Source organism: Siphateles boraxobius, unplaced genomic scaffold, assembly GCF_051911475.1.
Source record: "Siphateles boraxobius isolate OS27281-9 unplaced genomic scaffold, OSU_SipBor_1 31, whole genome shotgun sequence".
Classification (NCBI taxonomy): domain Eukaryota; kingdom Metazoa; phylum Chordata; class Actinopteri; order Cypriniformes; family Leuciscidae; genus Siphateles; species Siphateles boraxobius.
In genome coordinates, this window is record NW_027508931.1 from 6,472,675 (window position 1) to 6,500,280 (window position 27,606).

A 27,606-nucleotide genomic window follows, 5' to 3' on the forward strand; every position below is an offset into this window, starting at 1 on the left:
TGGGACTGTATAAAAACTGGGTAACACTTTAGTTTACAGTGTCCTTGTTACAAGTTACATGTAGTTACTATAGTAATAACAATAAATTCTGCATAATTACATGAAATTAATCCTAAACCAAACCCTAATCCTTACCCAATAGTAAGTACATGTAGTTATTATATTTACACTGTAACACAGTCCTCTTAAAATAATGTAACCAAAAAGTATTTTCGATTCCACAAGAAACAATATTTTTTCTTACCGAACTGAAGCGCTCAACTAGTTCTGGTGTGACTGGGTAGCGGAGTTTGATCTTCCGATATAACGGCTTCTTTCGGAAATAGTCGACCAATTCCACCAGGCTCTCAAACTCACTAGAGGTGCCCAGCACGTACATAGATCCATCTTTGTGTATCCGGCAGTGCTTCACCATCCCTTCACCTCTGTTTCAGCAAATAAAACCCACAATGAATTACAACAATTATTTAACTAAATAAAATAAACTCCAAAAACAACGTGCTACTCTGCTCCAGGTTTGAGGCTATGAATTGGATGAATTGAGCTTCTGGAATGTCTTGATTTAGAATTAATTTAGAATTTGTTAATTTAGAATACCAATTTAGATTTAGAAACAAAATATTTCCGTACAAATCTAAATTAATTGCTGTATCGACAAATCTCCCATTAAAACCACACATAAGAACATTTAATATCCAACATAAATTCAGTGGACATTATTATGCAGTGACAAATTTTTTTTTTATTTAAACTCAAAAATGTTTAAATAAATCTAACAAAAGTTAATGCTCATTTTCAGCACATAAAACACAAAAAGACTGTAAGAGTGGGTGATACGAACAAATTCTTATTTCACGATAACGATTTATATCACAATATAGTTATGTTTGCTTCAAATACGTTTTTTTAATACAATTTTTGATACTTTTAAAATACAAAAAATAATAGTTTATCCCATTGAAATTTCAGAATTCTTGTCACCATTTTCAATATCACAAAAAACTAAAACTTGCCCAAGTAAGAAAAACTCAAGCTTACTGAAGACAAGTAAACAGTGAGAAAGAAAGCACAAATATACAAATTACAAGCATATAGGAAAACAAACTACAATAGAGCAAAGACACACATTAAATATACCCACCTTAAAAAACTTCAAGCACTAGAAATAAGAAATACTACATAAATTGTATAAAGTAATCAAATGTATATAAAACACAGCATAGTCTCACTTCACATAAAATATATATTTATTCTTATCATAGTAGTATATAGTTATATAGTAGTATATAGTTACAAAAGTGATTCAGTCAAGAGCAGTGAGAAATTATTCTTTTTTGTTGTTGTTTGATTAACCTTAAAGGGTTAGTTCACCCAAAAATGAAAATTTGTTGGAAAAAGTATTCTCGTCACTTGATAAACTTAAGGTTGAGCCACTGTAGTCACTTGGACTATTTTAGTAATGTCTTTACTAACTTTTCTGGGCTGGCAGATATCAATTACCTAGCAGCCTATGAAGGAATGAGCCAGCTCTCAGATTTTATCACAAATATCTTAATTTGTGTACCGAAGATGAACGAAAGTCTTACGGGGTTGGAACAACATGAGGGTGAGTAATTACTGACCGAATTTTCATTTTTGGGTGAACTAACCCTTTAATAATGACACAAGGGTAAATTTGGATGCTTTCACTTCAAGACAAAATCACTATGTTTACTTGCAAAGACATGGTCAAGTCTTTGACACATAAGCATGTGTATTTAACCGTTCAAGCTAATTTAGTTGGCAAAAAGCACTCAGTTCAGTTCTCGCACTTTATGAACAGCAGCTTTATATGTGCACGTCTCTCAAACAGCGATGAGAAACAGTCTCTCTGACAGCATGCAAATATAGCAAAATGAGATGTCTTTCACTGCTTACTGTACTTCAGCGGTTTAAAATATTTGTTTTTAAATAATAAATGATAAATAATTTAAATAATAAATGGTTCACAAAGCATCCCATGATCCACACTAAACCAAGTCTATGAGATTTTTTGTTTTTGTCTGTTTGAAAACCACCTAGAAAAGTAAGAGCACATTTTGCTTCAGGAATCGTACTAGAAATTAAGTGGTGACCCAATAAAGTATCAAAAAATTGTATTGAAACATTTATTATTATTATTTTTTAATTATTTTATTAAATGATTAGTTGTTTTTAAATAATTTATTTAAATCAATGACTGAAATCTATTAATTGATTTAATAAAATGGCATTAATTTATAGACAGTATATATACATAAAGCATACATAAATACAAATCTCTCCACATGATGGGATGTGAATGGATGGACAACTGAAGTATTTCAGTGTAATACTAGGAGTTACGTGTTTTGAAAAGCAGTCTTAAAAAGCAATGCTAACGAAGAGATGGAAACCAGAGTGGCACCTGAAGGTGATGGCGTAAGAGTCTGAATCTTCTCTCTGTCTGATGAGGAAGGCTCCATCTCGAGGGATCCTCATGAGATAGTCCTCCGCCTCACCTCGACTCAAGTTACTGTAAAACCACCTGAAGACAAAAAAACACAGCTTCACATCTATAGTGCGCCTGCATTTTGTAGTGAGCGTTAGGAGAAGCTGCAAGCCTGACCACGTGGTCTTCTACAGCCCTGCTGGCCAGGATGTGGTAAACACCATGAAGTTGTTTGTGCACATCAAGTATCGACTAACCCTTCACGCAGGTGCTGGTCTGGTCGAGGCACAAGTTCGGTGAGGCGCAGGTAGAAATCTTGACAGCGGAGAAGGTTTTCCCTGTAATACTGTATGAGCGCATACACACTGGGGAAATGCAGGTTTTCTGTGAGGAAATAGACAGTGTGACCTCCTTCTATGCAGGAACGGATTCGACAGTGCTGAACTCGTCCACTGCGCCTGCAAAGACCACAAAGTGAATTTATTTAGCAAAATGTCCATTTCTGTATGATTGTGACCAAAGAAAAAAAAGGTAATTAATATGAATAACATGGGTCATTCTTGTTATGCAGCACCATATGAATGCATTGTAATGGAAGTATTTCTATAAAAGGGTATTTCTTTCAGAAATATACTTTGGTCAACATCAGGCATGTATTAATTATGAATCATTTACACAATGTAAACGAAAACTAAACTAACAGGATAAACAAAGTGCTGAAGTTAGCCATTGGTCAGTGAGACATTGAGAGTAACTTCCTGGAGGATGATGTCATTATGAAAAACGTTATGCCATTAGAACATGTTCAAACTGAGTGATTGTATTTGTATTGTATTGATTACAATTGATATTGTATTTGTATTGTGTTGCTTTTAGTACTGTAGTTTGAGTACAATATCAATACAAATATAAATGACTGTAATACATGACATTTAAATTAGCATAAATTAAATTTAAAAAGGTATTCCGAATTAGCTAACAAAGAAGGTGTCAACATAAAGTTAAAAGGATAGTTCACCCAAAACTATAAATTCTGTGATACAGTAATTTACTCACCCATCCTCAAGTTGTTGCAAACCTGAATGAATTTCTTTCTTCTGCTGAACACAAAAGAAGATATTTTGAAGAATGTCGGTAACCAAACAGTTGATTGGCCCTATTGACTTCCATAGTATGTAGGGAAAAAAAGTAAATGGGGTCCATCATCAACTGTCCAGTTATCGACATTCTGCAAAATATCTTCTTTTGTGTTCACTGTTCAGCAGAAGAAAGAAATTCATAAAGGTTTGAAATAACTTGAGGGTGAGTAAATGATGACAGAATTTTCATTTTTGGATGAACTATCCCTTTAATCGATATTTATATCCATCTTTGAAATAATGTTGATATTATCATACTGACTTTTGTACATTTTTCAAAAGGATGGAATCTTTTTTTTTAAACAAAAAAATCATTGACATCATCAAATATATTGCTATAATTTAATGATGTTTGTGTTGTTGTTTTGCCCCACCAAATATTGTCACTTCCTGTGTGATAATGTCAGGATAATGCCACATAGACGAACTAAAGTAGCAAAATTAAAATGATTTAAAATAGTTAACTTAATTGTGAAACTGTGCTAAAATAAATGTTATATAATGTTACAAATAATGATTCTGAATTCAGTCTTAAACAACTGCCAGATTAATATTTTAACTTGTATTTTATCTAACATTATGATGGGACATGAAAATGTAGGCTAATGCATAGTAGGAATGACCCATATCAACTGCATATGCTGCATATTCCCTATTTCTTCCCTTTGTAAAGACTAAATTAAAGACAATAAAAAAACAATCTATCCTCCCTCTTTGAAGAGAATGAGAAAAGGTGAACATTACCAGAATGAGAGGGTGCAATCATTGACGAAGGTGTCGCTCTCCCGCACCAAAAACGTTCCATCAACTCCACCCGAATCTGCACAATATTCTTGCAGCAGTCTCTCGGCAGTCTGTCTGCCCTCTGACATCCGCCCGTGAAACCAGGGCTCTGACTGATGAAGCTCTGTACCTCCCTGGGACGATTGAGGAGAGGTTATACATTTGAATTAAACAGGTTATTTCCTTAATTTGTGGCATTTTAAAGTGAATCTCATTCTGTAATTGAGTCTGAGGGATTTACCTTTCCAACATCGTCCTCTAGTTCATTCTCCTCAGCATAATACAATGTCTTGTTCTCGATCACACAGTAGTGCTTGTACCATTTCTGCACATTGCCACAGTCACACAGAAATTACACTCTATAACTGAAATAAGATGAAACAACCACACAAGCCCATGATGATGTTAACTGGATTTTGCTACCTCATCTATTGGATCCCAGATGAAGAGCTCTCCCTGCTTATCTCCTTTCCGTAGATCCTTTTTGCCAAAAGTTCCATCAAGATTCAGTTTCTTGTGCTGTATGAAAAAGTTAGTAGCAAAACATTGATTGTGCGGCTTGGTACTGCATTGAAAGGATGCAGGATTTTCCAGTGAAGCTTTTCTACCTTGAGGATGATCTTGCCCTTCAGTTGGGTTGGTGATGGCAGTTGTTCTGCTTCTGGTTCCAGTGGCTCCGTCAGAAGCTTGTCCTGGAAAACATCTTTGAACACCTGAGCCATCATTTTCTGTTGCTTGATGTCACAGTGTTCTTCTATGGACAGCACCACAGGATACCTGCAAAGAGTATACCCATTCATAAACATTCTTCATAAATGCTGTGCATTTCAAAAAAAAAAAAAAAACTGTAATAATTTTATTTTTAATTATCATCATAAAAAATACGCCTACAAATAAAACATAAGCAGTAGATGAAAGTTGAAGAAAAATGTGGGGGTCATATTTAATCTTAAAAAAAAATATATATATATATATATATATATACTTGGCATGAAGACAATGAAAACTATTAAGATTTCTGTGCATTGTGAAAGTATTCTCATTCTAAATAGGAACATTTACCAAAAAAAAAATCTTAATTAATGATTCTAGAAGTTTTTGTTGATTCCAAATATTCTCAATGGTAATCTCATCACATTCCTATTACTTTAGTAATTTTAGTAAAAATTTAGATGAGCAAAAATTCAAGGTAGTACAACGTTTCTGTTTCTCTTGTAACCCTTGTTCCCCAAAGGAGGGAATGGAGATGTTACGTCGATACTAACGTATGGGGTCTTACCTGGGAGCCCAATTACCTTCGGGTAATAATCTGCATGCCAAGCAACTCCCCCGGACATATGGGGGTATATAAGCTGACCGGAAACTCACTCATTCAAGTTTGTGCTGAGGAGCCGGGATTTGATCCCGTCATTCAGCAGGAGATAGAGGGTTGTGGCAGGAGGGACGTAACGTATCAATTGTCAGCAGGTTTATTAGACAGCTGCTCCTTTAAGACCGAGTGCAGATCTAACAGGTGACTGATGCATCATCATTTTCTCCCAACTATTTACGTCCATTTAAGACATAAACTTTGTTTAAGGGAATAAACTGAGTTTCAGTGAATCTCAGAGCTGGTCATTTTTATATTTTTGTGTATATTTGATAGTTTAGATGCGCACATGAAGCCCAAAGTTAAGTATACTTTTCTTGTCTCGCTGCAGTCCGTTTCGGACCGCGCGACCGCCTTGTGAACAGCATCTCTTGCGCAGATTTTTGTGTTTTTGTTAGCTCTTTTTATGATCAAACGCATCCGCAATTTAGCAACAGTAGAGACTGCATTTTACAACAATCACCGATCAAGCTGATTTTAACGGTATGTTTGGGTTTTAGGAAGAAATGACAGCGCACTGCTGTGAAGGGAAGGAAGTTGCACACCAGACAAAATGTGTCTAGTTTGTAATTGGTTTTATCTCAAATATCTTCTTTTTACAATCTTTGAAGATCTAAAATAAAATTAGAATAATATGCCAGATCTAAAGTGTAACTAAGTTTGAATTTTTAGTTCTGTCCTCATTGTCACTCGTTAAGCAGGGGCTGTCGTGTTGTGCGCGCTGTGGCTCCGCGTGAGAGATCGCTCTCTCTTCTGGACTACGAGTAGCAAAATTACATCACAGACAAATGGTTTAATATTATTATATATAGAAATGTCTGGCGAGATAAATATGTTCAAGATAACTTCTTTATAGCAATAATAAATAGTAGGCCCTACGTGTATTTTCTTAATTTCTACAGTACCGACAGCAGAACCGATAACATACGAGATTATCGATACATGGTGTAGCAATGTTCAGGGAAGAAGGAGGAGGGAACCTGCGAACAATTAAATAAACTTTATTTAAAATAAAACAAACAAACAAAATTAACGCCCGCAGCCCCTCGCGGACGACTGCTGGCTACCGAAAATAAGCATAACTGCTAGCAGCCCCTCGCGGACGACTGCTGGCTAAAATAAAATACAAATACAAAAACCAAACACAACTAAAATACAGGCCTGTTCCTCTCTCGATCATCAACGTCGTCGCTCCTCCTTTATGCTTCTGCTCCTCCGTGAGAGATGCAAGACCGGTGTGCTTCACATGTGTTGCTCATTAGCAATCGCACCACCGGCCTCGCGCCGTTCTCTCACGTCCCCCGGCCGTCCTGTTCGCCACATACCCCCATCGCCCCTCACAGGCCGGGGGGTACCCACGAGCCTGTGCCTACTCCCCCCCGGCGGCGGCGATCCCTGGGGGGTATGGACCGACAAGCCGAGGGAAACGGAGACGGAAGCATGAGGAGCGACAGATCGAGAGAGTGGAGAGAGGAAAAAAAAAAACTGGTCCGGTTCCCACAACGCACTGTCATCTGGTCCCCCACCAGCTGGTCGATCTCCTTTGCGGTGCCTGGCGGTGACGCTGGGTAGCCGTCGGTGGACGGCTCGACGCTCTTCTGCCGCCCGGTGGATGGCGATGGCTCCTCGGGTGCCTTGGGCAGACGGCAGAAGTCCCCCGCTCCCTGCTCCTCCCCTTCGCTGGTGGACGGCAGCAGGCTCCGGCCCACGGCGAGCGGCGGCGACTCCTCCTCTCCCTCCCGGATGGCAGCCGCCCCTCCAATACCCAGGCGGCCGGCAGCGAGCTCGACCGTCCCACCGGCAAATCACTCCAGCGCACCGCCTCGAGCATCCATGGCCGCTCCTTCCCCGCTCCCTGCTCCTCCCCTCCCCTCCCCAAAAATACCGCCAGCAGCCCCTCGCGGACGACTGCTGGCTACCGAAAATAAACATAACTGCCAGCAGCCCCTCGCGGACGACTGCTGGCTAAAATAAAATACAAATACAAAAACCAAACACAACTAAAATACAGGCCTGTTCCTCTCTCGATCATCAACGTCGTCGCTCCTCCTTTATGCTTCCGCTCCTCCGTGAGAGATGCGAGACCGGTGTGCTACACATGTGTTGCTCATTAGCAATCGCACCACCGGCCTCGCGCCGTTCTCTCACGTCCCTCGGCATTCCTGTTCACCACACATCGGTCTTTCAAAATTCAGCCCCGGGGCCCGTTTAATACCGGGTTTCGGTACCCATCCCCAGTGACAGAGCAACCACTGTCAAGGGAAAACACAGGTTTACCAACAGGGAAACTATACCCATGGAAAAATACACTTATTCTATTACCCGGGGGGGATCACTACAAATGGGCACATAGCACAGTACAGGAGCGGACCAAGGGGGCATGCACAGAAGTACTGGGCATGGATTTAGACTCCTCTGCCAAGTTTCACTGCCCAAGGGTGTTGGAGGAACCTCAAACCAGGGTTTTCCAGCTGGGGTACTCATCTGGAGAGAAAAATAAGCGTTCATACCCCCTCACCGAGGGTGAATGAAGCTGCAAGTGGCACTCTGAGCCAGTTTTCCCGCAACTTACCTATTATACTGTCAACACACAGGAAAAAAATGGCTCCACCCGGAGATTGTAAAATCTTGCAAAAATGTCTGCTAAAAAGGTGCTGTGCGGTAACGCCCAGATAAAAGAAAAGCTCTACATGCGGTCCGCATAAATGCACAGGGCACGAACGTCCTGAAAAGTGGTGAGCACATATCCAAGGTCGGGGTCTCAGGATTACTTGAGAGTCAACTGGGTCAAATTCCGGGCACGTTTCGCTGACCGGAAATCCCCCACCCTCTTGATAGACATGAGTACGGTCAGGAGCACTGTTTTAAGGGACAGGATCTTAAAGTGTAAATTGCAGGTTAGATTTTTCACGAAGATAATGCAATGTGCTTATTAAACATAAAGATAAGAACCGCCCACCATTGTTTTTTATGTTTTTTATACCAAAATGCCGAATATAATATGAAAAGTTGGTACGTTTTATAGTGGTTTTAAGCAAGCCCCCTCCCTTCCACTAGGCTGGGCGTGACGTCATAACAGGGACTCAAAGCTTAGAGTTACCGTTAGTCTAACGGCAAGTAACAAAAATGCTGAACTATTGTGTTTGTGCGGGATGTACAAATACTTCGAATACGGGAGAGAGGCTCCACAAGTTCCCCAAGGACAAACGGCTGATTCGTGCCTGGGTGAAGTTTGTGGTTACGAAGCGAGCTGATTTTAGTAGAAACGTTTTTTAGATTCAGAAGTGATTAATTAAATTACTGAATTGTAAACATACTCGTGTGTGCTGGCTTCAAGAGGACCGTGATCCTGCCTGAAATGAGAGTAAGCTATGCGCAAAACAAACGGGTTCAGGCAGCATGCGTCAAAACCAGGATGCTGCGTAAAAGGCACCTCAGATTTGCCGGTCGCGGGTCGAGCTGCTCCACTAAACTCCTAAACCCGTTCACCTCACGACAGAACATACTCTCCACTGCTGATTCCATTGGGTGGCATAGCCCACACAAACACCTGTCAAACACAGCGATAGGGACATCGATCTATTTTTTTCTTTCTGACAATGAACATTGTTAATTAGTTGCGTTTTAGCACAGGAAATATCGCTTTCTGTCAACAGATGCCAGCAAAAGCGCCATTGTGCCTGTGCAGTGTGTGCATCTCTACAGCTCTGATTAGGACCACTAACACCATGTAAGTAAATAATGTCTTCAGTTGTTGTCCCTTCTTGCTATTCTACATGACGGCAAGATTTTGAAAAGACTTTAGCTTGTTTCCTAATGTTATCCGGGCTAGCACCAGGCTAACCAAGGCTAGCTCTAGCCACTCACCAGGAAACCTGGCCAACCCTCCACTAATTTTTCTCACACCAAGCATTAATAACTCTTTGAGGGCCATGATTTCTGACAATTTCCTCCCCTCTCTCACGCCTGACTGGTTCAAAATTGTAGGGCTGTGGTCCATCAAGAATTTGATGGTTTCCCACCTCTTCAGTCTCCCAGTCGTTCTCCATAGTCAAACCGCAAACAGTAGGAATCTAGCAGAGTACGGGTTGCTACTCCCTGTTATGACGTCATCACCCAGTTACGGTAAAAAACATGCTACCTTTGAAGAAACCCCAATAAATGTTATTTTAACGCATTTTAAGACCGAAATTTTTAAATATATATATATATTGAGCACTTTAATTAACACATTAATTGATTGTGGTGGTTAACCTGCAATTTACACTTTAAGCTTGACTGACTCTAGCGACTCAAAGGGTCCTTTCTGTAGAGTTGTAAGCACTACAGAGATTCCAAGAGGGGATGAGGCGTGGCTGAGGAGGATTAAGGAGTCTTCTGGCACCTCTCAGGAAACTGATGATCAGGTTGTGCTTTCCCAAAGACCTTCCATCCACTGTATCGTGATGTGCCGCAATAGCAGCAACGTACACTTTCAATGTGGAGGGAGAGACAGCCTTCACCCCAACCTCTCTTGCATGAAGGAAAGCACAGAGCTGATCGGGCATTTACGGGGGTCTTCCTGATGGGAAGAATACCAACCACCAAACAGACTCCATTTCAAGACATAAGCTTGCCTGGTAGAGGGGGTTGTGGCTTGATTGATGGTGTCCACCACTGCAGGTGGAATGCCACTTAAGTGTGCCATGTCCCACCCTGGATGTGGGTGCCCTATGGTGCCCCATCCCTGAGAAAGAAGGTCCTTCCTCAGGGGCATCCGCCAAGGAAGGGCTGTAACGAGGAGCATCAGGTCCGAGAACCAAATCCGAGTGGACCAGTTAGGAGCAACCATCAAGACCTGCTCCCCATCCTCCCTGACCTTGCTTAGTGTCTGTGCGAGCAGGAAGGTAACTTGTGCAAACCTCGGGGTCAGCTGTGTGCCAGCACATCTGTACTGAGGATCCCCTCGGTCAGGGAGTAAAAGAGCTGGCAATGGGAGTATTCCGGAGAAACAAACAGTGTACCTTTGCGTCCCCGAATCGATCAGCTGGAGCACCTGGGGATGGAGTCTACATTCTCTTGGGAGTGTGAGCTGTCGTGAGAGCGTGTCCGCAGCACGATTTAGCTCGCCCGGAATATAAGTCTAATGCTGCTGGTTGATGTATGCAACCGTCGCAATGTTGTACGTCCAGACCAGTACCTGCTTGTACTGCAACAACGGTCTAAACTGGCGCAAAGCTAGCAGTACTAGCTGGGCAAACTGAATCGAATAGCTGAGTCTGATCATCCGAATGAGCCAACGAGACAGGCTGGGCAGCGCTAGCCACGCTCCACCTGAGGAATCTCTGGGTACCCCTCGGGTGCCCCATCATCGAGGGTAGTGAGAGTGAAGTGGCTTTGGGCAGAGAAAGGTGGCTTCCACGACTTTATGGCCTCCACATGCACCTCCGGGAATAAAGGTACCAGGCCAGGACGATGCTGTGAAGCATACCCCGTGCTAAGAATCCATTTGTCCAACCACAAGTGTTCAGGGTGGAGGGTTCCACTCAAACCCGATGCTCGCAGCGGCCTGGGAAAGTTGAAGCACCCAGGGGTGGAGTCACTGCACTTATCTGTGCAATCGTGGGGCTAAACACCACTTTTCTCCAACAGAAGAATGTCTCCTCTCTGGCGAAGAGGAATGGCAGAGCGAGTTAGACAACCGCTCGGCTCCAAAGCAAAAAGCTAAATGAGTGAGTTGTAGGCAAGGTTTCTTACTACCCGACGGTGATTGGGCTCCCAAGTGAGACCCAATATTTCAGTATCGACGTAATGTCAAACTTGACTTACTGAAAAAGTACAAATTCTACCCATGCTTTATAGCACTTTACATTTAAAATGTACATTTTAATTATTATTTCTTTTCATGTAGCAGTAATGGCAATTTAGGGGGAGAGTTTGTTTTATTGTCATACAAATAATGTCAAAATGCAAATAATTTATAAAAATAGGCTTAATTGTCTTCATGCAAAATATAACTGCTTATTTCTTTTAAATAGGGGAGGGGACACACTATAACCCGGGTATTTTCTTTAAAAGTCTTTAGTTTCGTTAAATTCGCCCATTTCCCACTAACAGGGAGAATGTCACCAAATAAATATGTGAATGTGTGTGTTGCTGATGACTAACTCAGATGTTGCAAAAGCATGATCATTGATGGCCTTAACCACATCCTTAAACTTTATCTTGGAGGTTCTGGTCCAGCCGTGGTATATAATAGGTTCATCTGCACCATTCCAGCAGTCCACTGAATTGAAAAAAAAAAACATACGGATTTTCCCACTGATATCAGATTTCAATGTATTATCATCATTAATGCATACTGTAATAATGAAGCAGAAAGGGACCTGCATTAGTTTAGCAGAGAATTAAAAAGTATTTATGTAGAAATGAGGGTATGGTTCACTGACACTCAATACAGCGGCAGCCGAGCCTCAGGCAGCGCACATAGGCTTCTGTTGAGGACTCACTGCGCAGTTGATCTCCAGTTAAATATCTGTGAAAAAAGCAAAACACATAAAGTAACACAGGAAGTTCATCATGACGAGGAGTTGCATGTGTGTCATGAGCATAAAGAACAGCAGCACTGACGTGTTGTGAGAAGAGTTGATCCAGTAGTGAGACAGAGGATTGTTCATGTCCAGTGGGCAAATCTCTGAGAACCTCTCATCCCAAATTGAGTTTTCTTTGGAGAAGAGAAAACTGAGGAACTACAAAGATTAAGAGAAAAGCAATATAAACACATCACCTGCAAATATAAATGAACATAGAGTAAACAGATCTCTATAAACTGTACCTCTTCAACAGTAAAGGCTGGATCATTAGTCTTCCTCATGGTGTCATCGATAAATATAGTCATCAGCTCTCTGACTTGATTCAGATTGTTAGCCCATGTATCCTTCAAAATAAATTCACAGAATTTTCTTTACAAAACAAATAGAATTTCAATTAAATATATATACTGTAGATGACAGGTATATACAGTATATAAATATAGCCAGATGAATGCATGGATGGATGGATGGATGGATGAGCAGGAAGTATACAAATAAATATATAAATCTTACTCTTTGCTGATATAAAAGGAATCTTTGAAAATCGGAGAGTTGAATAGGCTGATCGTTGATACTGCAGAGATAAAAAATACAAAATAATAAGAATGAGAACATTAGCATGATGCACATTTGAAGAACCGATTCAACCAAAATAATGGACAGTTTCTTACCCCAAGATGAAAGCACACGACTCCTTTTTAAACTCCTCTAGAATCTAAAAAAATGACAAGCAACATTCAACATATGTATGTAACATACTATATATATATATATATATATATATATATATATATATATATATATATATATATATACACACACACACATATACATAAAGATTATGTATGTAACATTATATATATCAAAAATATGTTACATACACACACACACACACACACACACACACATATATACATATATATTATGTATGTAACATATTATATATATATATATATAATACACATATATATACAGTGAGAAGTTAATACTTTTATTCAGTAAAGACTTGACAGGGCTTCAAATAAATGAAAATATATGTTTTACTGTTATAATGCTATCTGCCAATCACAAAAATATCATGCAGCACAACAGTTTTCAACATTGATAATAATTGTTTCCTGAACACTAAATCAGCATATTAGAATTACTGAAGGATCATGTGACTCTTAAGACTGGAGTAATGATGCTGAAAATTCAGTTTTGCCATCATGGGAATAAAATACATTTAAAAAAATATTAAAACATGAAACAATTATTTCAAATTGTGATAACATTTCACAATATTGCAGTTTTGAATGTATTTTGATCAAATAAATGCAGTCTTTGTGAGTACAAGAGTTTTTTAAATAATCTTACCGACCCCAAACTTTTGAACAGTAGTGTAAATATATTTAGTTTTGCTGAACAAAATATGCTTTGGGTGTAATTATATATATATATATATATAAATTACACCCAAAACTGCACTCTTACAATCTTTGGTTTTCAAATATAAAAAAAACTGCACTCTTACCATCTTTTGGTTTTCAAATATCAAAAGATTGTAGAATTTGTGAAATTGCTCAAAATCTAGGACATCTTTCTTTGCTCCCACCACCTGAAATTATGAAGTTTATATTATTACTTTAATATATTAAAGTTAATATATTACTTTTAGTGCAACTAGACATGTCTTTCAAAAATACTGTAGTATTATATTAAAACTTGTAGATAAACACAGATCATCATTTGCAAAACGTCAGGAGAGGAAATGTTCCTATTCAGTTGCCATAAAGTTTTCCATATGATGCAAAGCATTCACTTCCGTCAAGATGATGTGTATACAATGAAACATTCATACCGAAATTCTGTCCTTCAAAAAACGTCCACCTGGTACTTTGAAGTTCATTTGTGGCAAAAGAGACTTGAGCTCTTTCAAGGTAATGCTGTGAGAGACATGAAAGAGCATTAAAGAGGGGTAAAGAGGAGAGACAAAACTGAAATGAAACTGGGTGAGAAGCAGGTGAAAGAGAAAGAGGAGAACCTATTTTTCTTTGTCTGATCAACCGAGTACATCTGCTTCCTCAGCCAACTACAGTAAGAGGAAAAACAGAGAATGAAACAAACATATGATTTGGGTTACTGTTCATAGATACACAAGGTACACTCTCTGTAAGTGTGTGTGTGTGTGTGTGTGTGTGTGTGTGTGTGTGTGTGTGTGTGTGTGTGTGTGTGTGTGTGTGTGTGTGTGTGTGTGTGTGTGTGTGTGTGTGTGTGTGTGTGTGTGTGTGTGTGTGTGTGTGTGTGTACCTCTCTATAATTTCTGGTGTGTGAGCCACCAGTGTCTCCTGTCTGAGTAACTCCAGTCCTGTCAGCCATTTTTCTGCATCATCCACTGAATCAGCTGTGGAATAGCAAATACTATCAGTGCTAAAAACAATGCAATCTTTTCCACAGAAAATTTTAGGATCACATCAGTCATTTCTAAACCAGAGAAATAATAGAATATCCGTTAACTCAGGTAAGCAAAATGCATTTTAATGCAGTCATATACATATCAAAATATCAAATGAATCTAAAATGTATATTGAAAGAAAGGAAGAGGCTTCCTCAAGAGTCTCAGAAAGAGAAGTTTAGCAGACGCTGCTGTGTGCGTTCGTGTGTTTTGAAAGAGACGTGGCTTTGGCACTGTGAAGTTAGCTATTGCTAGCATGTTCAAAATTGCCTACCCTATCTTTATATGGTTTTATTACTTAGAATATGTAATTTATAAAAAGCACACATACCCCCAAGACTGAGAGTGTTGAGAACAAACTGAGAGCCATAGAATATGGTAAAGCATGTGTTGGGGTCTGTATTTTTATCCTTGCTGTCCTTGAATCGATCAAATTCTTTGGAGTTTTTTCCTGGTCGTACTTCCCGGATCTCAAAAAGGTCCACTGCAACAATGAGATTGTAATAATAAACGTACTGTATATACTGACAGTATTCAGATCAACAGACAGCAATCATAGTGTTGTTATTGTTAACTAAAAGTATAATTAATAAAAATCTTTTTCGTTTCTTTAAAAATAAAAATAAAATAAAATATAAGATGAAAAACTTGTTAACATTTTTTTTTTAAATGTAAAAAGAAAAGAAAAAAATTGTTGGAATCAAAATATATAATAAAAATAAATTAAAACTAAATAGAAATAGAAATAAAATACTAATAACAAATTTATTAAAACTTTATCTACAAATAACATTTGAAAATATACAAATAAATGCTAATTCAAAATAAGAAAATACCATAATAGTTTATAAACAAATACTAAAACAACACTTGACCAGGTCTGATTAAAAGAAAGAGATAATTCCTGTGGGGATGAGTTTTGAATTAAATATAAATGTATGTTTTATATATATATATAAATATATGAATATATGTAAATATCAGAAGCACCATGACAAGGCACACATGACATGTTACACTTCCGTTCATTTCATTTCATTTATTTATTCATTTCATTTAGTTGATGCTTTTATCCAAAGCGACTTACAATTGCTATATATGTCAGAGGTCGCAGCCTCTGGAGCAACTAGGAGTTAAGTGTCTTGCTCAGGGACACATTGGTGTCTCACAGTGGATTCGAACCCGGGTCTCTCACACCAAAGGGATGTGTCTTATCCACTGCGCCATCACCACCCATGTTTAAAGTGATACTTTTATTCAGCGAGGACAATAAAGACTTTTACATTGTGACAAAAGATTTCTATTTTAAATAAATACTGTTCTTTTGAACTTTCTATTCATCAAAAAAAAAAATTTAAGAAAATGTATCATGGTTTTCCACAAAAATTGCAAGTAGCACAACTTATTTCTAAATTGATAATAATAAGAAATAGCTCTTGAGCACCAAATCTACATATTACGGCACTGGAGTAATGATGCAGAAATTTCAGCTTCACAGATTTAAAAAAAAATAATATATATTAAAATAAAAAAAAGTTATTTTAAATTGTAATACAATTTCACAATATTACGGTTTAATTGTATTGTCATCAAATAAATGCAGCCTTGATGAGCATAAGATACTTTTTTTTAAATAAAAAATATTACAAAATCTAACCGACACAAAACTTTTGAATAGTAGTAATTCATTTAAATTTCTAAAACTTGAATCAAAATTTAAAAAAAAAAAAACATTTGAACATGCTTTTAAATTTAAAATAAATATTCCTTTAAAATATAAATGCATTCCTTGAATATGTGTACTGCAAACATTGTTGATAAATTGCTTGTGAAGATCATCATTTATACTGTATGTTGCTTTGGATAAAATTGTCTACTAAATGAAAAAAATGTGTGTGCGTGTCAGTGTATATGTAATTATTTATGCGTATATATATATATATATATATATAGTATATGTTGGATGCGATTAATCAATTTTACAGTACTACTAATAAACTTTTACAGTTCCTGTAGCTTAAATGGTAAAACAAAGATGGGTTTCTCTTTACACATACAGAAAAAATGTACAGCTTTAAGTGTAAATGCAAGAAATTAACTTGAGGCAAGGTACTCACACACTCCTTCTGTCTTGTCGGCGGTGCGCGTCCAGGCCACCTGTCGCGTCTCCATGATGACCTGCACGGTAAGCCTCTCCATCCTCTGTCTGTACACTGTCATCACTATCCCCATCTCCAAGTCCCGCTTAATGAGACTCTTCTTGTACTCGGTCATGTCTCCTTGTTGAGTGCGGCCTGCCATCTCTTCCTTTGGTCACACACTGGAAAAAACAAACGGCCACAGGTGGTCACTTATTGCAATCTGCGTGGCAGCAGGTACGCATGTAGTCTCATGGTGCATATGTAGATACTTGGCAGGTACGCTTTCTGTACAACTGAATTATATGGCTGAAAATGTCTGTACTTTGAATATCAAGACAAAACAGAGAATTTGATATTCAAATATTTCAAGATACTGCATGGAACAAATCAAACATTAAATTCAATGAAAATTCTGTCATAATTTACTCACCCTCGTGTTGTTTCAAAATCTGTATGACTTTCTTTCTTCTCTGGAACAAAAAAGATATTTTGAAAAATGTCTCAGTGTTTTCATTGCCCATTCAATGGTTTGCAGTGACTTTCATTACATGGACAAAAAAGGTTGAAACATACTTCAAAATATTGTTTTTGTGTTCTGCAGATGAAAAAAATTCATTCAGGTTTTGAGACAAGTTTGGGACTACACGAGGATGAGTGAGGAATATCTTGAAATACTTGTATCTTAATTAATCCATTTTGTTGTGAAGTGCATGGAATTTATTGAATGGATTATACATCTACTGTTTCAATAGACAACAGCATATAGATTCAATGAAGATTTTAAGTTGTCAAATGAAACAAGTGCTCATTAAACAGAATTTGCCAGAACAATGGATTCCTCTTAACAGTTTTGGGTTTAAAGAAGTACAATTTGTGAGGAAGACAATGTTAATACTGTAATTTCCCAATCATGCATGTCAGCTCTGATAATAGAAATTATCACAACCTAAAGAGGAATATCACCATCAGTTATCTGTGACTAAACAGAACACCTCTCAGAGACAAGTCAGTTTTCCAAACTGTTGAACCATGGCAAGCAAAATAGATGTTTCATGTCTCGTTCCCCATAGAAGCCAATATTTGCATTGCAAATGAGTAGCTGAGTACTGTGGAAGTGTCCCAAAGCAAGTCCCCTTTTAAAAGTAAATCATTAACCCAGTAAAATCAATGTGGTTTCCATTCAGAAACCTTTGTACATCACCTTCACACCCTCAATTCTTCCATTTTGAGCTTTCTGTGTGAAAGAGAGACCATTCTCTTTGTCTTTCCTAACATTTAAAGACAAGCACCAAGATAAAAGAACCAACTAACAAAAAAAATGTTTTACACAAATGATAACAAGATAAGAATAAGTGAAGACATGTTGCTCTACAGTGTCAGAAAATGTATATGCCACATATGGGTTTGTCTTTACTGTAAGTACAATACGCAATTGTTATCATTTACAACAAGAGGTAGAGGAGGCACACCTGCTTTTGCAGAATTAGCCGTTTTTATAGACCACGGATGTGTATAGAACAATTTTGTGCATTACTTACTGTGCATTTTGTAGCAAATATAATTTTCAAGTAACAGTTTTCCCATTGATGATAAATGGGAAAACTAAAGGAGATTCAACTCATATTTGATAAAATGCCTTAAATTTTATCAGAGAATTTTTAATAAACAAAAATGTAGGCCTTTAAATAAAATACACATACATGAACAGCTACTGTAAAACCCCGTAATGTAAACATCCAAACTAAAAAAAGACTTACCCAAGTTTAGAGAAGACAATCAATGACCACTTCGAAAACCGCCTGCTGTAGTTTAACTAATCCTCATTTTAAAAAATAAAAAATAGCCCAATGCAGTATTGAAAAAATCTCTATGATCAGTCTAGTCACAATGTGGTCAGTTCCTCTATTCGCTTAACACACGGAAGTGAAGAGAACATTATAAGAATAAAAAAAATCCGGAAGCAAAAATATCTATGCAAAATCCCCAGGGAAGAGATGGCGATGCGTTTACCACGCTGTCAAACTTTTGTGTCTTTGTGCCTGTGTAAAAACGTGAGATCCGGATACTGGGGAAGCGTTTATTTCTGTGTATTCAGTCGCATGTTGCCCGTGTTAACGTAATCATGACATCACGAAGTTCTTCTTATTTAGTGGTTTATGTTCACAACCTATTAATGACCATGTAAAAACTAAACGTATGACTCTAAATGCAAACGGAATGCCTTAAAGCAAAGTATAAAAATGGACATACTTTCTAAGTAAACTTTTGAGGAGGTGATATGAAAATGAAAGCACCTGTTGCTGGCAGTTGGGCGCTGGCTGTCAGAGGAAGATGTTGTCGTCCAAAATTATGTAAATGTTTGAGTAATGAATCATTGGTCTTATTCTCGTGTTTATTTCTTTAAACATGCGAATGAGAAAAATGCTCCATAGCCTAGAATGTCGAATTCAAGTCGCGTTCTTTTCTTATACCATTACTTTCCACAGTGCGCCCATTCCACTGTTCATTTGCATTAAGAATGCATGAAAAAAATCAGACTAGAAGGCTGCTGTTGGGTAACATATTTATCATCTTGATGCAAAAAACTACAAAGTATTAGGCTAGGTAACTGTAAATATTTAACCAACTTCATCCTGAAAAAAAGTTTAATTTCGGCCTAAAAACCAAAGTGGTTTACTTATTTAATATCAATGTTGTATAGTATATTATAAGGATTGTTTATTGTTTAATAATATTAAAAACAGTGAGTGACTGCAAAAGAGCCATCACTAAAAGCAGCAAACAATAAACAGAAATCTACACATTTTATTAATACTGCGATGCATGCTGGAAACTCAAGTAGGCCTACAGCATCTATCAAAGTTACAGTTTACTGTCAAATGCCAAATTATTATGGAAACAAAGTTCAAATTTTTTTATATTACCATTATTATAGTATGGTTTTGTAATTTCCCATTCTGAATCAATAGTGATTCTTTTACATTTTCATTATGAGAATTACATTTATGTATTTGGTGTGAGTGGTGAAAATGTGAGTGGTGCTTGCAGTGGCAAAACTCGGCACTCGGTTGCTAGGGTTTGGTTACAGAGACTGGTAGACTGGTTTCCCAACCAGAACAAACGAGCCCACCTCCATGTCTATATGATATCCTGGTGCTAAGATGGAGCTTATTCATGGGTTAAATGGTTGCAAGGGTCCAGTAACTGGTTGCTAGGGTGTGGCTATGAACTTGTTATGTCACTACTTATTAGCTGCTTGATAGGACTAGTCAAAAGAGCCCAATTCCAAGTCTCTATGATCTTACAAATTTTGTACCAATGTTAAGTCTATGGAACTGTTTTCAGCAGATTTAGCGCCCGTCGGACGAACAGCATACACAGTCATAGCACACCTCTCCACAAACCGGTCAATTTGACACCTCATTCATGTGTTTACGACAAACAGTACGGTGGGAATAGCGTGCCGAAGTTTAAGTATTAGCAATAACAATAGTGATGCCTTGCCTTTGGCAAGCACCTATAAATAATAATTTCCATTTAATGAATGAACCTTTCAGTTTCCAGTCACTAAATTTATCAGTCAAGACAAAATGCAACCACATAATGTCCAGATATTTGATAAGAAATGTAAAATTCAGTCACACATTGTCAATACTCAGTGTTAAACAGTAGTCAAGCAGAACATCAAAATGTCTTTGTGTGCACAATTTAATATTTCCCAGAAAGCAGGAAACCAGATCCTTGATTTTGCATATCCACATAAAAACTGCAGTATAATAACACCTTAATAAGTGGTTCTTAACAGTGTGGTTTCTTCATCATTCATATTCATATACTGAAAAGAAACACTGCTGGTTTGATCTCCATGTTGTCTTCATCTTTTTTCCATCCTCACTGTCCCTCATCCTCCTCAGGTTCTCGGAGGCCTTGGCTGTGCAGGGTCTTCCCTGTCATTTCCATCATGGCCTGTCCTTCAGGATCTGCATCCAGTATGCTTTTCTTCTTCTCGTCCTGAATGTCAACATGTTTCAATTGGAATATTTACTTTTTTAGTATCAAAAATGCAAACCCAAAAAACTACAAAATTCAGCATATTATCACAGACCTGTTCCTGTTCTTCAGGTGGCTGCCCAACGCCCCACATCTCCACGGTGTCCAGTTTGAATTCCTCGTCTCCTGAGAGCTGAGGACTGCCGTATGTAGTGCACCGTGGTCGAGCCCTGCTGTGGCCGTGTCCAAAATCGAAGTCCAACCACATGCCGAAATAGCCATGCTGACCACCCATACCCTAAAAAAAGAGAAGAAACTATGTATTTTTGTTTTGCTCCATGGTGTTGTAAAGCCTTGAGCACTGTTTAATATGGATCTCACCAAGCCATTTGGCATGGTCTGCTGGCCCTGGTTCAAGTACATGTAATGATTGTTATAGCCTGTGCAAGTGAACACTCGCATGTAGGGAGAAATGGAGAAGAGGAAGCACCTGGAATCGCCTAGTGCAAAAAGAAGAAAAAACATTGATTGTAATGTATAAAGGTGTGTTCACACACCATGTCAGAATTAACTAATAACGAGATTCTGACCAAGCATTCATGTCCTCATAGAACTCGTAATTACAATTTGTAAACTCTGACTTATACAATCTTAGCATTCACACTGTGTGTGCAGAAATCTTTCTTGTGTTGAATTTAGGGCAAGTTAACACGACAATAATTCCCACGGAATTGGGCTACTCTTACACTGTCCTTTGTTCTAAGAGTGTACCACGTGATCAATGTACTGTACCACCTGACTGCTACAGAGCCATTTTGGCGATGATAGTGTTGCCAAAGAAACCAATAATTTTGAGTCGGAGGATGTGAACGGCCCCGATTTCAGGTAATCATCTCATTATTAACTTAATTATGACATGGTGTGAACACAGCATAAAATTTCATATGGTTTATTCTTTCTGAACTCACCCTGGAACTGAGGTTTGACCTCCCAGCTTTGAGATGCGAAGCCGCCAAAGATATGGCCTTTAGTGTCTTTTACCAACATGACAGTGGGTCCCCGACTTTTGCAGTTTCCCACCAATCGGGTGAAGCTTTCCCCGTGTATGTTAGTGGAGAATAACAACCTCCAGGGGGCGGTGTGTCCCGCAGGTAGCTGAGGGGACAGGAACATCAGAAGAGGTAGATTCAAGAGACATCGGAGGTCACTCCAGGGAGCGTATCGACACGGGGGCAAGAGAGTTGGGGGAGGACGAGAGGGCAACCCAACTCCTAGCCCCTCACCAATCAGAAGCTCCAAAAACATGGCCATTGCTGGGATCCGGAAAAGCCAGTATTCCAGACATGGAATGTCACACGTACTCTGATCTATTGAAGCGATAAGGATTAATTATATTAAATAATCCTCTTGCTGTGCACTGTATCTTTTAGTTAAAACAAAGTAACACTTCACAATAAGGTCCCATTAGTTAATGTTAGGTAATGCATTAATGTTAATAAAAATACAGCTGTTCATTGTAGTTCATGTTAGCTCAGGTCCATTAAATAATATTAAAATATACAACTTTTGATGTTAAAATTAACATTAACTAAAATTAATAAATGCTTTAGATTAAAATAAATAATTTTTTCACTGTTAGTTCATGAAAACTAATGTAGGTAACTAATGTTTACAAATGGAATTATTGTAAAGTGTTAAGCAAAAACAAAAGCCATTAAAAATTACAAAGCATAAAATTGTAAAATATAAAAATAAAAGCTAATTCAAAATATTAATAAATACTTTAATATATAAATAATACTAAAAGAACACCTCTTATTTAAGAGATTTATGCAAATGGGTCACATTATTCAAAAATACACTTTATTCATTTTCATTTGAATTGAATCTAAAACAGCATTTACTGTTCTGATACAAACCTGAAGATTTTAATTCAGAGGTCAAATGTTCTGACAGCAGTTTAACCCCTTGATGGCCATCAGCCATGCGATCGGGTTGCCAACCTTGCAGATGCCCCCTGTGGACTAGAGTCTGGACTGCCGCTGAAACCAGGTCTTCAACAAACTATTTCATAAACATTCAATTACCACAGTAAGATCTCAAGAATTATTTGGAAATTGTATTGATGCTTCATTGTTAAAGTGACTTTGTGGGTTTAAATAGTCATGAGTAAGCAAACTATTCTCCGGTTTCACAGACAAGGCTTGCTCTAGACTAAAATACACACTTGAGCTGTTTTCAAGGTGCATTGTGTAATATTTCTGAGGATCTATTGACAGAAATGCAATATAAGATCCATAACTATGTTTACAGTGGTGTATAAAGACCTTGCATAATAAACCGTTATGTTTTTATTACCTTAGAATGAGACATTTTTATCTCCATAACCGCAGGCACCCCCTTCTTTGGAGGTCGACATATTGTGTCGTCACGTTTCTACCGTAGCCGACAGCGAACAAACAGCGCTACAGAGCGCGTTTCGTCACTACCTTGATAAAAGAAGTTTTCAGTGGTGTATAAAGACCTTACTTAATGAACCGTTATATTTGTATTACCTTAGAATGAGCAGTTTCTATCTACATATACTGCGGCTCCCCTTACGCTGAAATGCGCCGACATGTTTCTACAGTAGACCTAAACGGACAAACACGTTTCGTTACTGTTGTGAACTTTTTCTTCTAAAGTGTAGGCAACTCAGAAGCGAAAACCAGGAGACGTTGGGATATCTTTCAAAGCAGAAGTTACTCTTTATTGAGGACTTTGCTGTTGCATCGCTGTAGTCATCATCCAAGTCTAACTAAGGCAGTATACATTGTAGTTTATATACTTTTCAAGGGGGAGGGATTTACATATAGGTGAACAAAGCATGTAAATGTGAAGTACAGGAATCAGCACTTTACCGGAAATTCCACAGCCCTGATCTCGTCAGCATAACAGTGTAACTGATTAGCCTGATTAGATCACTCAAAACTTAACATTATCATAGAGACAAAAGTCCAGCTGTTCTTGAGAAGTAACAAAAGGTTAATGTCCTCATCTATGCCACAAAATGGTAAACACTTGTGTGAACTTTCTCAGTTAATATACAGTTGAACCTAAATTAAACATTTAATAAATTTGTTACACTACATTACTATGTTGCTCTTCGTGCAAGGAAGCAAGCCTAGTTCAGCGAATAAAACACTGACACTATGATGAGCAAGTAACAATAATATTCGCAATAACATAGTTTTACTGAATAATTAAGTAAACATAATTTCTTAATTTATCCTTGTAAAGAAACCTCATTGCTGAACTGACTACTCTCTGCTGTCTCAGACGATGACATATTTTCCTGTCGGCCACCGTAACTTTTGTTGGTTGCTAGATGGCGCTAAAAATCACACACTGCACCTTTAATGGAAAGGCAAATTGCACTGATATATCTTTCTTAAAATATGTCAGTGCCATTGTTATGTCTCAAGATGCACACCAGTAATGTTTTTTTCTATTGCATGTTTATACAAGCTACATAGATATCCTAATTGATCTAAGGCCGAATCCTTGCTTAATCTAAGCCCTGTCTGTGAAACCGGGCCTAGTTGGTTTAACTGATATAATCAACTTTGGTTATTGAAATGAAGCTGAAATAAACAAAACAAAAATCTTACTATTACTATATAACTATTAGCTGAAAAACAAAAATTAGAAAATGTGCCCTGGAAACTAAATGAAATAAGTTTATGTACTAAAATTACTAAAACTAAACTGAAATAAAAATGAATCAAATCTATATAGAGATATTTCTATCTATAATATATATATATATAAATATATAAATATGAAAAACGAATAAAAAAGGACAAAAGCACATAACATAACTAAAACGTAAACTAAAATTAAAGTGAAAACTAAAAAATAATAGTACATAACACCCTTTATATAATTAGATTTTGGTGGTACTTACACCTCTGATCTGCTCAGCTGTGGTAGCAGTAGCCTTTGCACCCTCTGCCATTGCCAAGACCAAAGGTGCACGTTCCTCTGCAGTTCCTCTAAGAATATCTGCCAGGAAAATAACCAACTGCTCACGACTTACCCCGTCACCAGGGGGCAGTGGCACTTCTGGATCAATGCTGTTTATGGCATGGAATACTCTCTTTATCATTGATTCTGATGCCATCTTTCCCATTGTCATCTGAAACAAATAAAAAGAACAGCAAAAAGTTAATATCAATGTATCTTAAGTTTGCACAGACATGCAATCCAAAGAGAAAATGTTTGACAGATATGCATCTTTTCACCAGCCATGACGATTACATTATTGTTTTTAGGCAAATGCGTATTATTAGATATTCTACAATACTGTTCAGCCTTCTTACAAATGACTTCAGACAGCATTTAACTGGGCATCAATAATTTATGATTGTCCCACTGATGTGTAAGTAATTATGTGGTAGACTAAGGAATATGTGGAAATTTACAAACAATCGGTTTCCATGGTTTTTGAATCATTCAGTTCAGTGTTATTTTAGCAACACTGAAATACTGTTATAGTTTTTATTAATATTTTGAATTTATTATTATTAATTTTTATATATTTTTGTTTTCGTTTTTAATTAAAGTTCTAGTTATTTGTTATATATATATATATATATATATATATATATATATATATCAACTATATTTCAGTATAAGTTATTTTAGTAAGTACATCAAGTTCAAATAAATGAATTGAGAAATGTTGTATTCGCATTGTTGGCAACTAGCTAATTTAAAATAAGTTTAAAGGTTTTTTATATCTTGTTTTATTTCAGTTAACATTTATTTTATTTGAAGTTTTATTTATGAATTTATTTCTTCTGCTGAACACAGAAAAATATATTTTGAAGAATAATGGGTAACCAAACAGTTGATGGACCCCATTGACTTCCATAGTATGGGGGGGAAATTACTATTAAAGTCAATGGGGTCATCAACTGTTTGGTTACTGGCATTCTTCAAAATATCTTATTTTGTGTTCAGCAGAAGTAAGAAATTCATACAGGTTTAGAACAACTTGAGGGTGAGTAATGATGAAGAACTCAAAATTCAAAATGAATTGATAATGTATACACACATACACAAATACAAATATAATTAAATTTTAGATTTAACAGATCTAATTTAATGCTTATGCCACAGCTGCTCACCTTACCTTCAGCATGTCTAGGGATAAAACCTTCCCCGTTTTTCCAGATGAAGAAGCAGAGGAGCCAGTTCCATGAAGCCTGTCAAATGTCCCCTCTATAACGGGTCTTTCATCCGGACGAAAACGAGCCAGTCGTTTCTGCGCTACAACACTGTCGGTGTTCCCCATCACCCTGGAGGGAAAACACGAAGGAATGTCAACTTAAATTAATTCATTCATGTAATTTAGTCTGACTGTCATGGGCACAAATTAATTCATAAAAAAAACATGCTTAGTTTCAGCTGCTGACTGAAACAAGTGTTCAAGGGAAACTCTGAAATACAACGCACACTTGAGTTCTGAAAAACTGAAATGAGATTTTCAGACCTGGTCAGTGGTTCAGTTTGACATTTCGACTCACGATGTAAACCATAGATAGTAAAGGTAAACACACACAAACAATCATTTCCTGGTTCATCACGCGCAGAGGACCAATGAATGGAGAGAAACTTCAAACCGCGCTGTGATTGGCTGGATCAGGTTGCGTCATCCGCAGAGTTTCAAGGAGTCAAATTATTTAAAATTTTTCAAAAAATACGAACAAAGGATACTGTTACGCCAGATGGTTATATGTTGATGTAGCTACTTTTATCTTAGTTTTGTAAATTAATATGATATTTTATTAAAATTATTTACAATTAGGTACTGTAAGTATTTGTGTAATTTTTAGGCCTACTTTCTGTTAATGACAAATGGTGTCTGATTATATAGAAAAGTATTTGCATTAGGGTTTTAAGACCACACAGAGAACAAAGTATACATTTACTAAATCAGGGGTTTTGAAACTGGGTGTAGGGGGAGTCCCAAGGGGCCACAAGTGAGTCCTATGGGGTCTGTGGAAAAGTCTAAAGATAAACCTTGTAAAAATGTAACAATAAATAAACTAAATTTACCAAAAATAACCCAATAAATAAATACATTAAATGAAATTAATAAAAAATTGATTCAAACAATTCAATTGATTTTAAAAATCAATTAATAATGCATCTAAATATATAATACACCTATAGCACAGAAATACCACAACAAAGTAACGTAATACCATACAAAAATTTTTAAGCATATTTAAATATTAATTTTCACAGTATACATGTGGTATTTTTACATGGAAATCTATATAGCTGGCTTTTAAATGTTAGGACTGGGCACCAGGATGACGTCCTTGGCATCTGAAAGATTGAAAGACCCCTGAACAAAATTATTACATTGTCTTTCTGTTTATCTAAAGATAAAACAGCACATAAGATTGAAAAAAGTAGGCTAGATATATATAAATATAGGTTATATAATTAGTTCATAATTAGCCTAGTTTTTACAGGTTGGCTCAGCGAACTAATTTGTCTGTGTCATTGGGAAGAGTAATGTAGTACCTCTTGTTGACCATAAGAGGTCAGACAGATACAGCTTATTTAAAGCAGCAGCTTTGTCTTTTCCGTGGGGCTTTACAGACCTTTCTCAACAGGCGATGAAAAACGCCTTTTAAGGGCATGAGATTCATGTGAGATCTGGGCGTGATGCTC

At 37.4% G+C, this 27,606-nt stretch overlaps 2 protein-coding genes across 3 annotated transcripts in view; both read right to left on the minus strand.

The window, feature by feature from the left end:
* plcg2 (phospholipase C, gamma 2) overlaps positions 1–19,210 on the minus strand; it is a 39,262-nt gene extending 20,052 nt beyond the window's left edge. Inside the window, exons 1-20 of the mRNA XM_077193567.1 lie at positions 18,645–19,210; positions 16,864–17,066; positions 15,078–15,230; positions 14,602–14,695; positions 14,336–14,383; positions 14,153–14,237; positions 13,826–13,909; positions 12,984–13,027; positions 12,826–12,886; positions 12,555–12,656; positions 12,350–12,468; positions 12,169–12,254; positions 11,888–12,005; positions 4,980–5,148; positions 4,795–4,890; positions 4,613–4,696; positions 4,333–4,505; positions 2,707–2,907; positions 2,426–2,545; positions 245–425 (exon numbers count right to left, since the gene is read on the minus strand). Of these exons, the coding sequence (XP_077049682.1) occupies positions 245–425; positions 2,426–2,545; positions 2,707–2,907; positions 4,333–4,505; positions 4,613–4,696; positions 4,795–4,890; positions 4,980–5,148; positions 11,888–12,005; positions 12,169–12,254; positions 12,350–12,468; positions 12,555–12,656; positions 12,826–12,886; positions 12,984–13,027; positions 13,826–13,909; positions 14,153–14,237; positions 14,336–14,383; positions 14,602–14,695; positions 15,078–15,230; positions 16,864–17,047 (2,202 nt within the window). The 5' untranslated portion in view covers positions 17,048–17,066; positions 18,645–19,210. The remainder of the gene's footprint in view (positions 1–244; positions 426–2,425; positions 2,546–2,706; positions 2,908–4,332; positions 4,506–4,612; positions 4,697–4,794; positions 4,891–4,979; positions 5,149–11,887; positions 12,006–12,168; positions 12,255–12,349; positions 12,469–12,554; positions 12,657–12,825; positions 12,887–12,983; positions 13,028–13,825; positions 13,910–14,152; positions 14,238–14,335; positions 14,384–14,601; positions 14,696–15,077; positions 15,231–16,863; positions 17,067–18,644) is intronic.
* Positions 19,211–20,438: 1,228 nt separating this feature from the next.
* On the minus strand, positions 20,439–26,501 carry meak7 (MTOR associated protein, eak-7 homolog). Of its 2 annotated transcripts, none has more exons than XM_077193587.1 (8): positions 26,414–26,501; positions 26,054–26,219; positions 24,824–25,054; positions 22,797–22,941; positions 21,846–22,244; positions 21,259–21,377; positions 20,993–21,175; positions 20,439–20,898 (listed from the first exon to the last, which is right to left on the minus strand). In XM_077193587.1, the coding sequence occupies exons 2-8, from the start codon at positions 26,213–26,215 to the stop codon at positions 20,779–20,781; spliced, it is 1,359 nt and encodes a 452-aa protein (XP_077049702.1). In that variant the 5' UTR covers positions 26,216–26,219; positions 26,414–26,501; the 3' UTR covers positions 20,439–20,778. The 2 variants fall into 2 exon arrangements, with proteins under 2 accessions (XP_077049702.1, XP_077049703.1); XM_077193588.1 differs by having other exon boundaries at positions 26,377–26,418.
* Between the last annotated feature and the right edge of the window lie 1,105 nt (positions 26,502–27,606).

Coding starts and splice junctions, on each gene's coding strand:
- meak7 (XM_077193587.1), bottom strand. CDS start 26,215: ATGGGGAACACCGACAGTGTTGTAGCGCAGAAACGACTGGCTCGTTTT. Junction 25,055..26,053: donor TATCCCTAGACATGCTGAAG/GTAAGGTGAGCA, acceptor TATTTGTTTCAG/ATGACAATGGGAAAGATGGC. Junction 20,899..20,992: donor CACCTGAAGAACAGGAACAG/GTCTGTGATAAT, acceptor GTTGACATTCAG/GACGAGAAGAAGAAAAGCAT.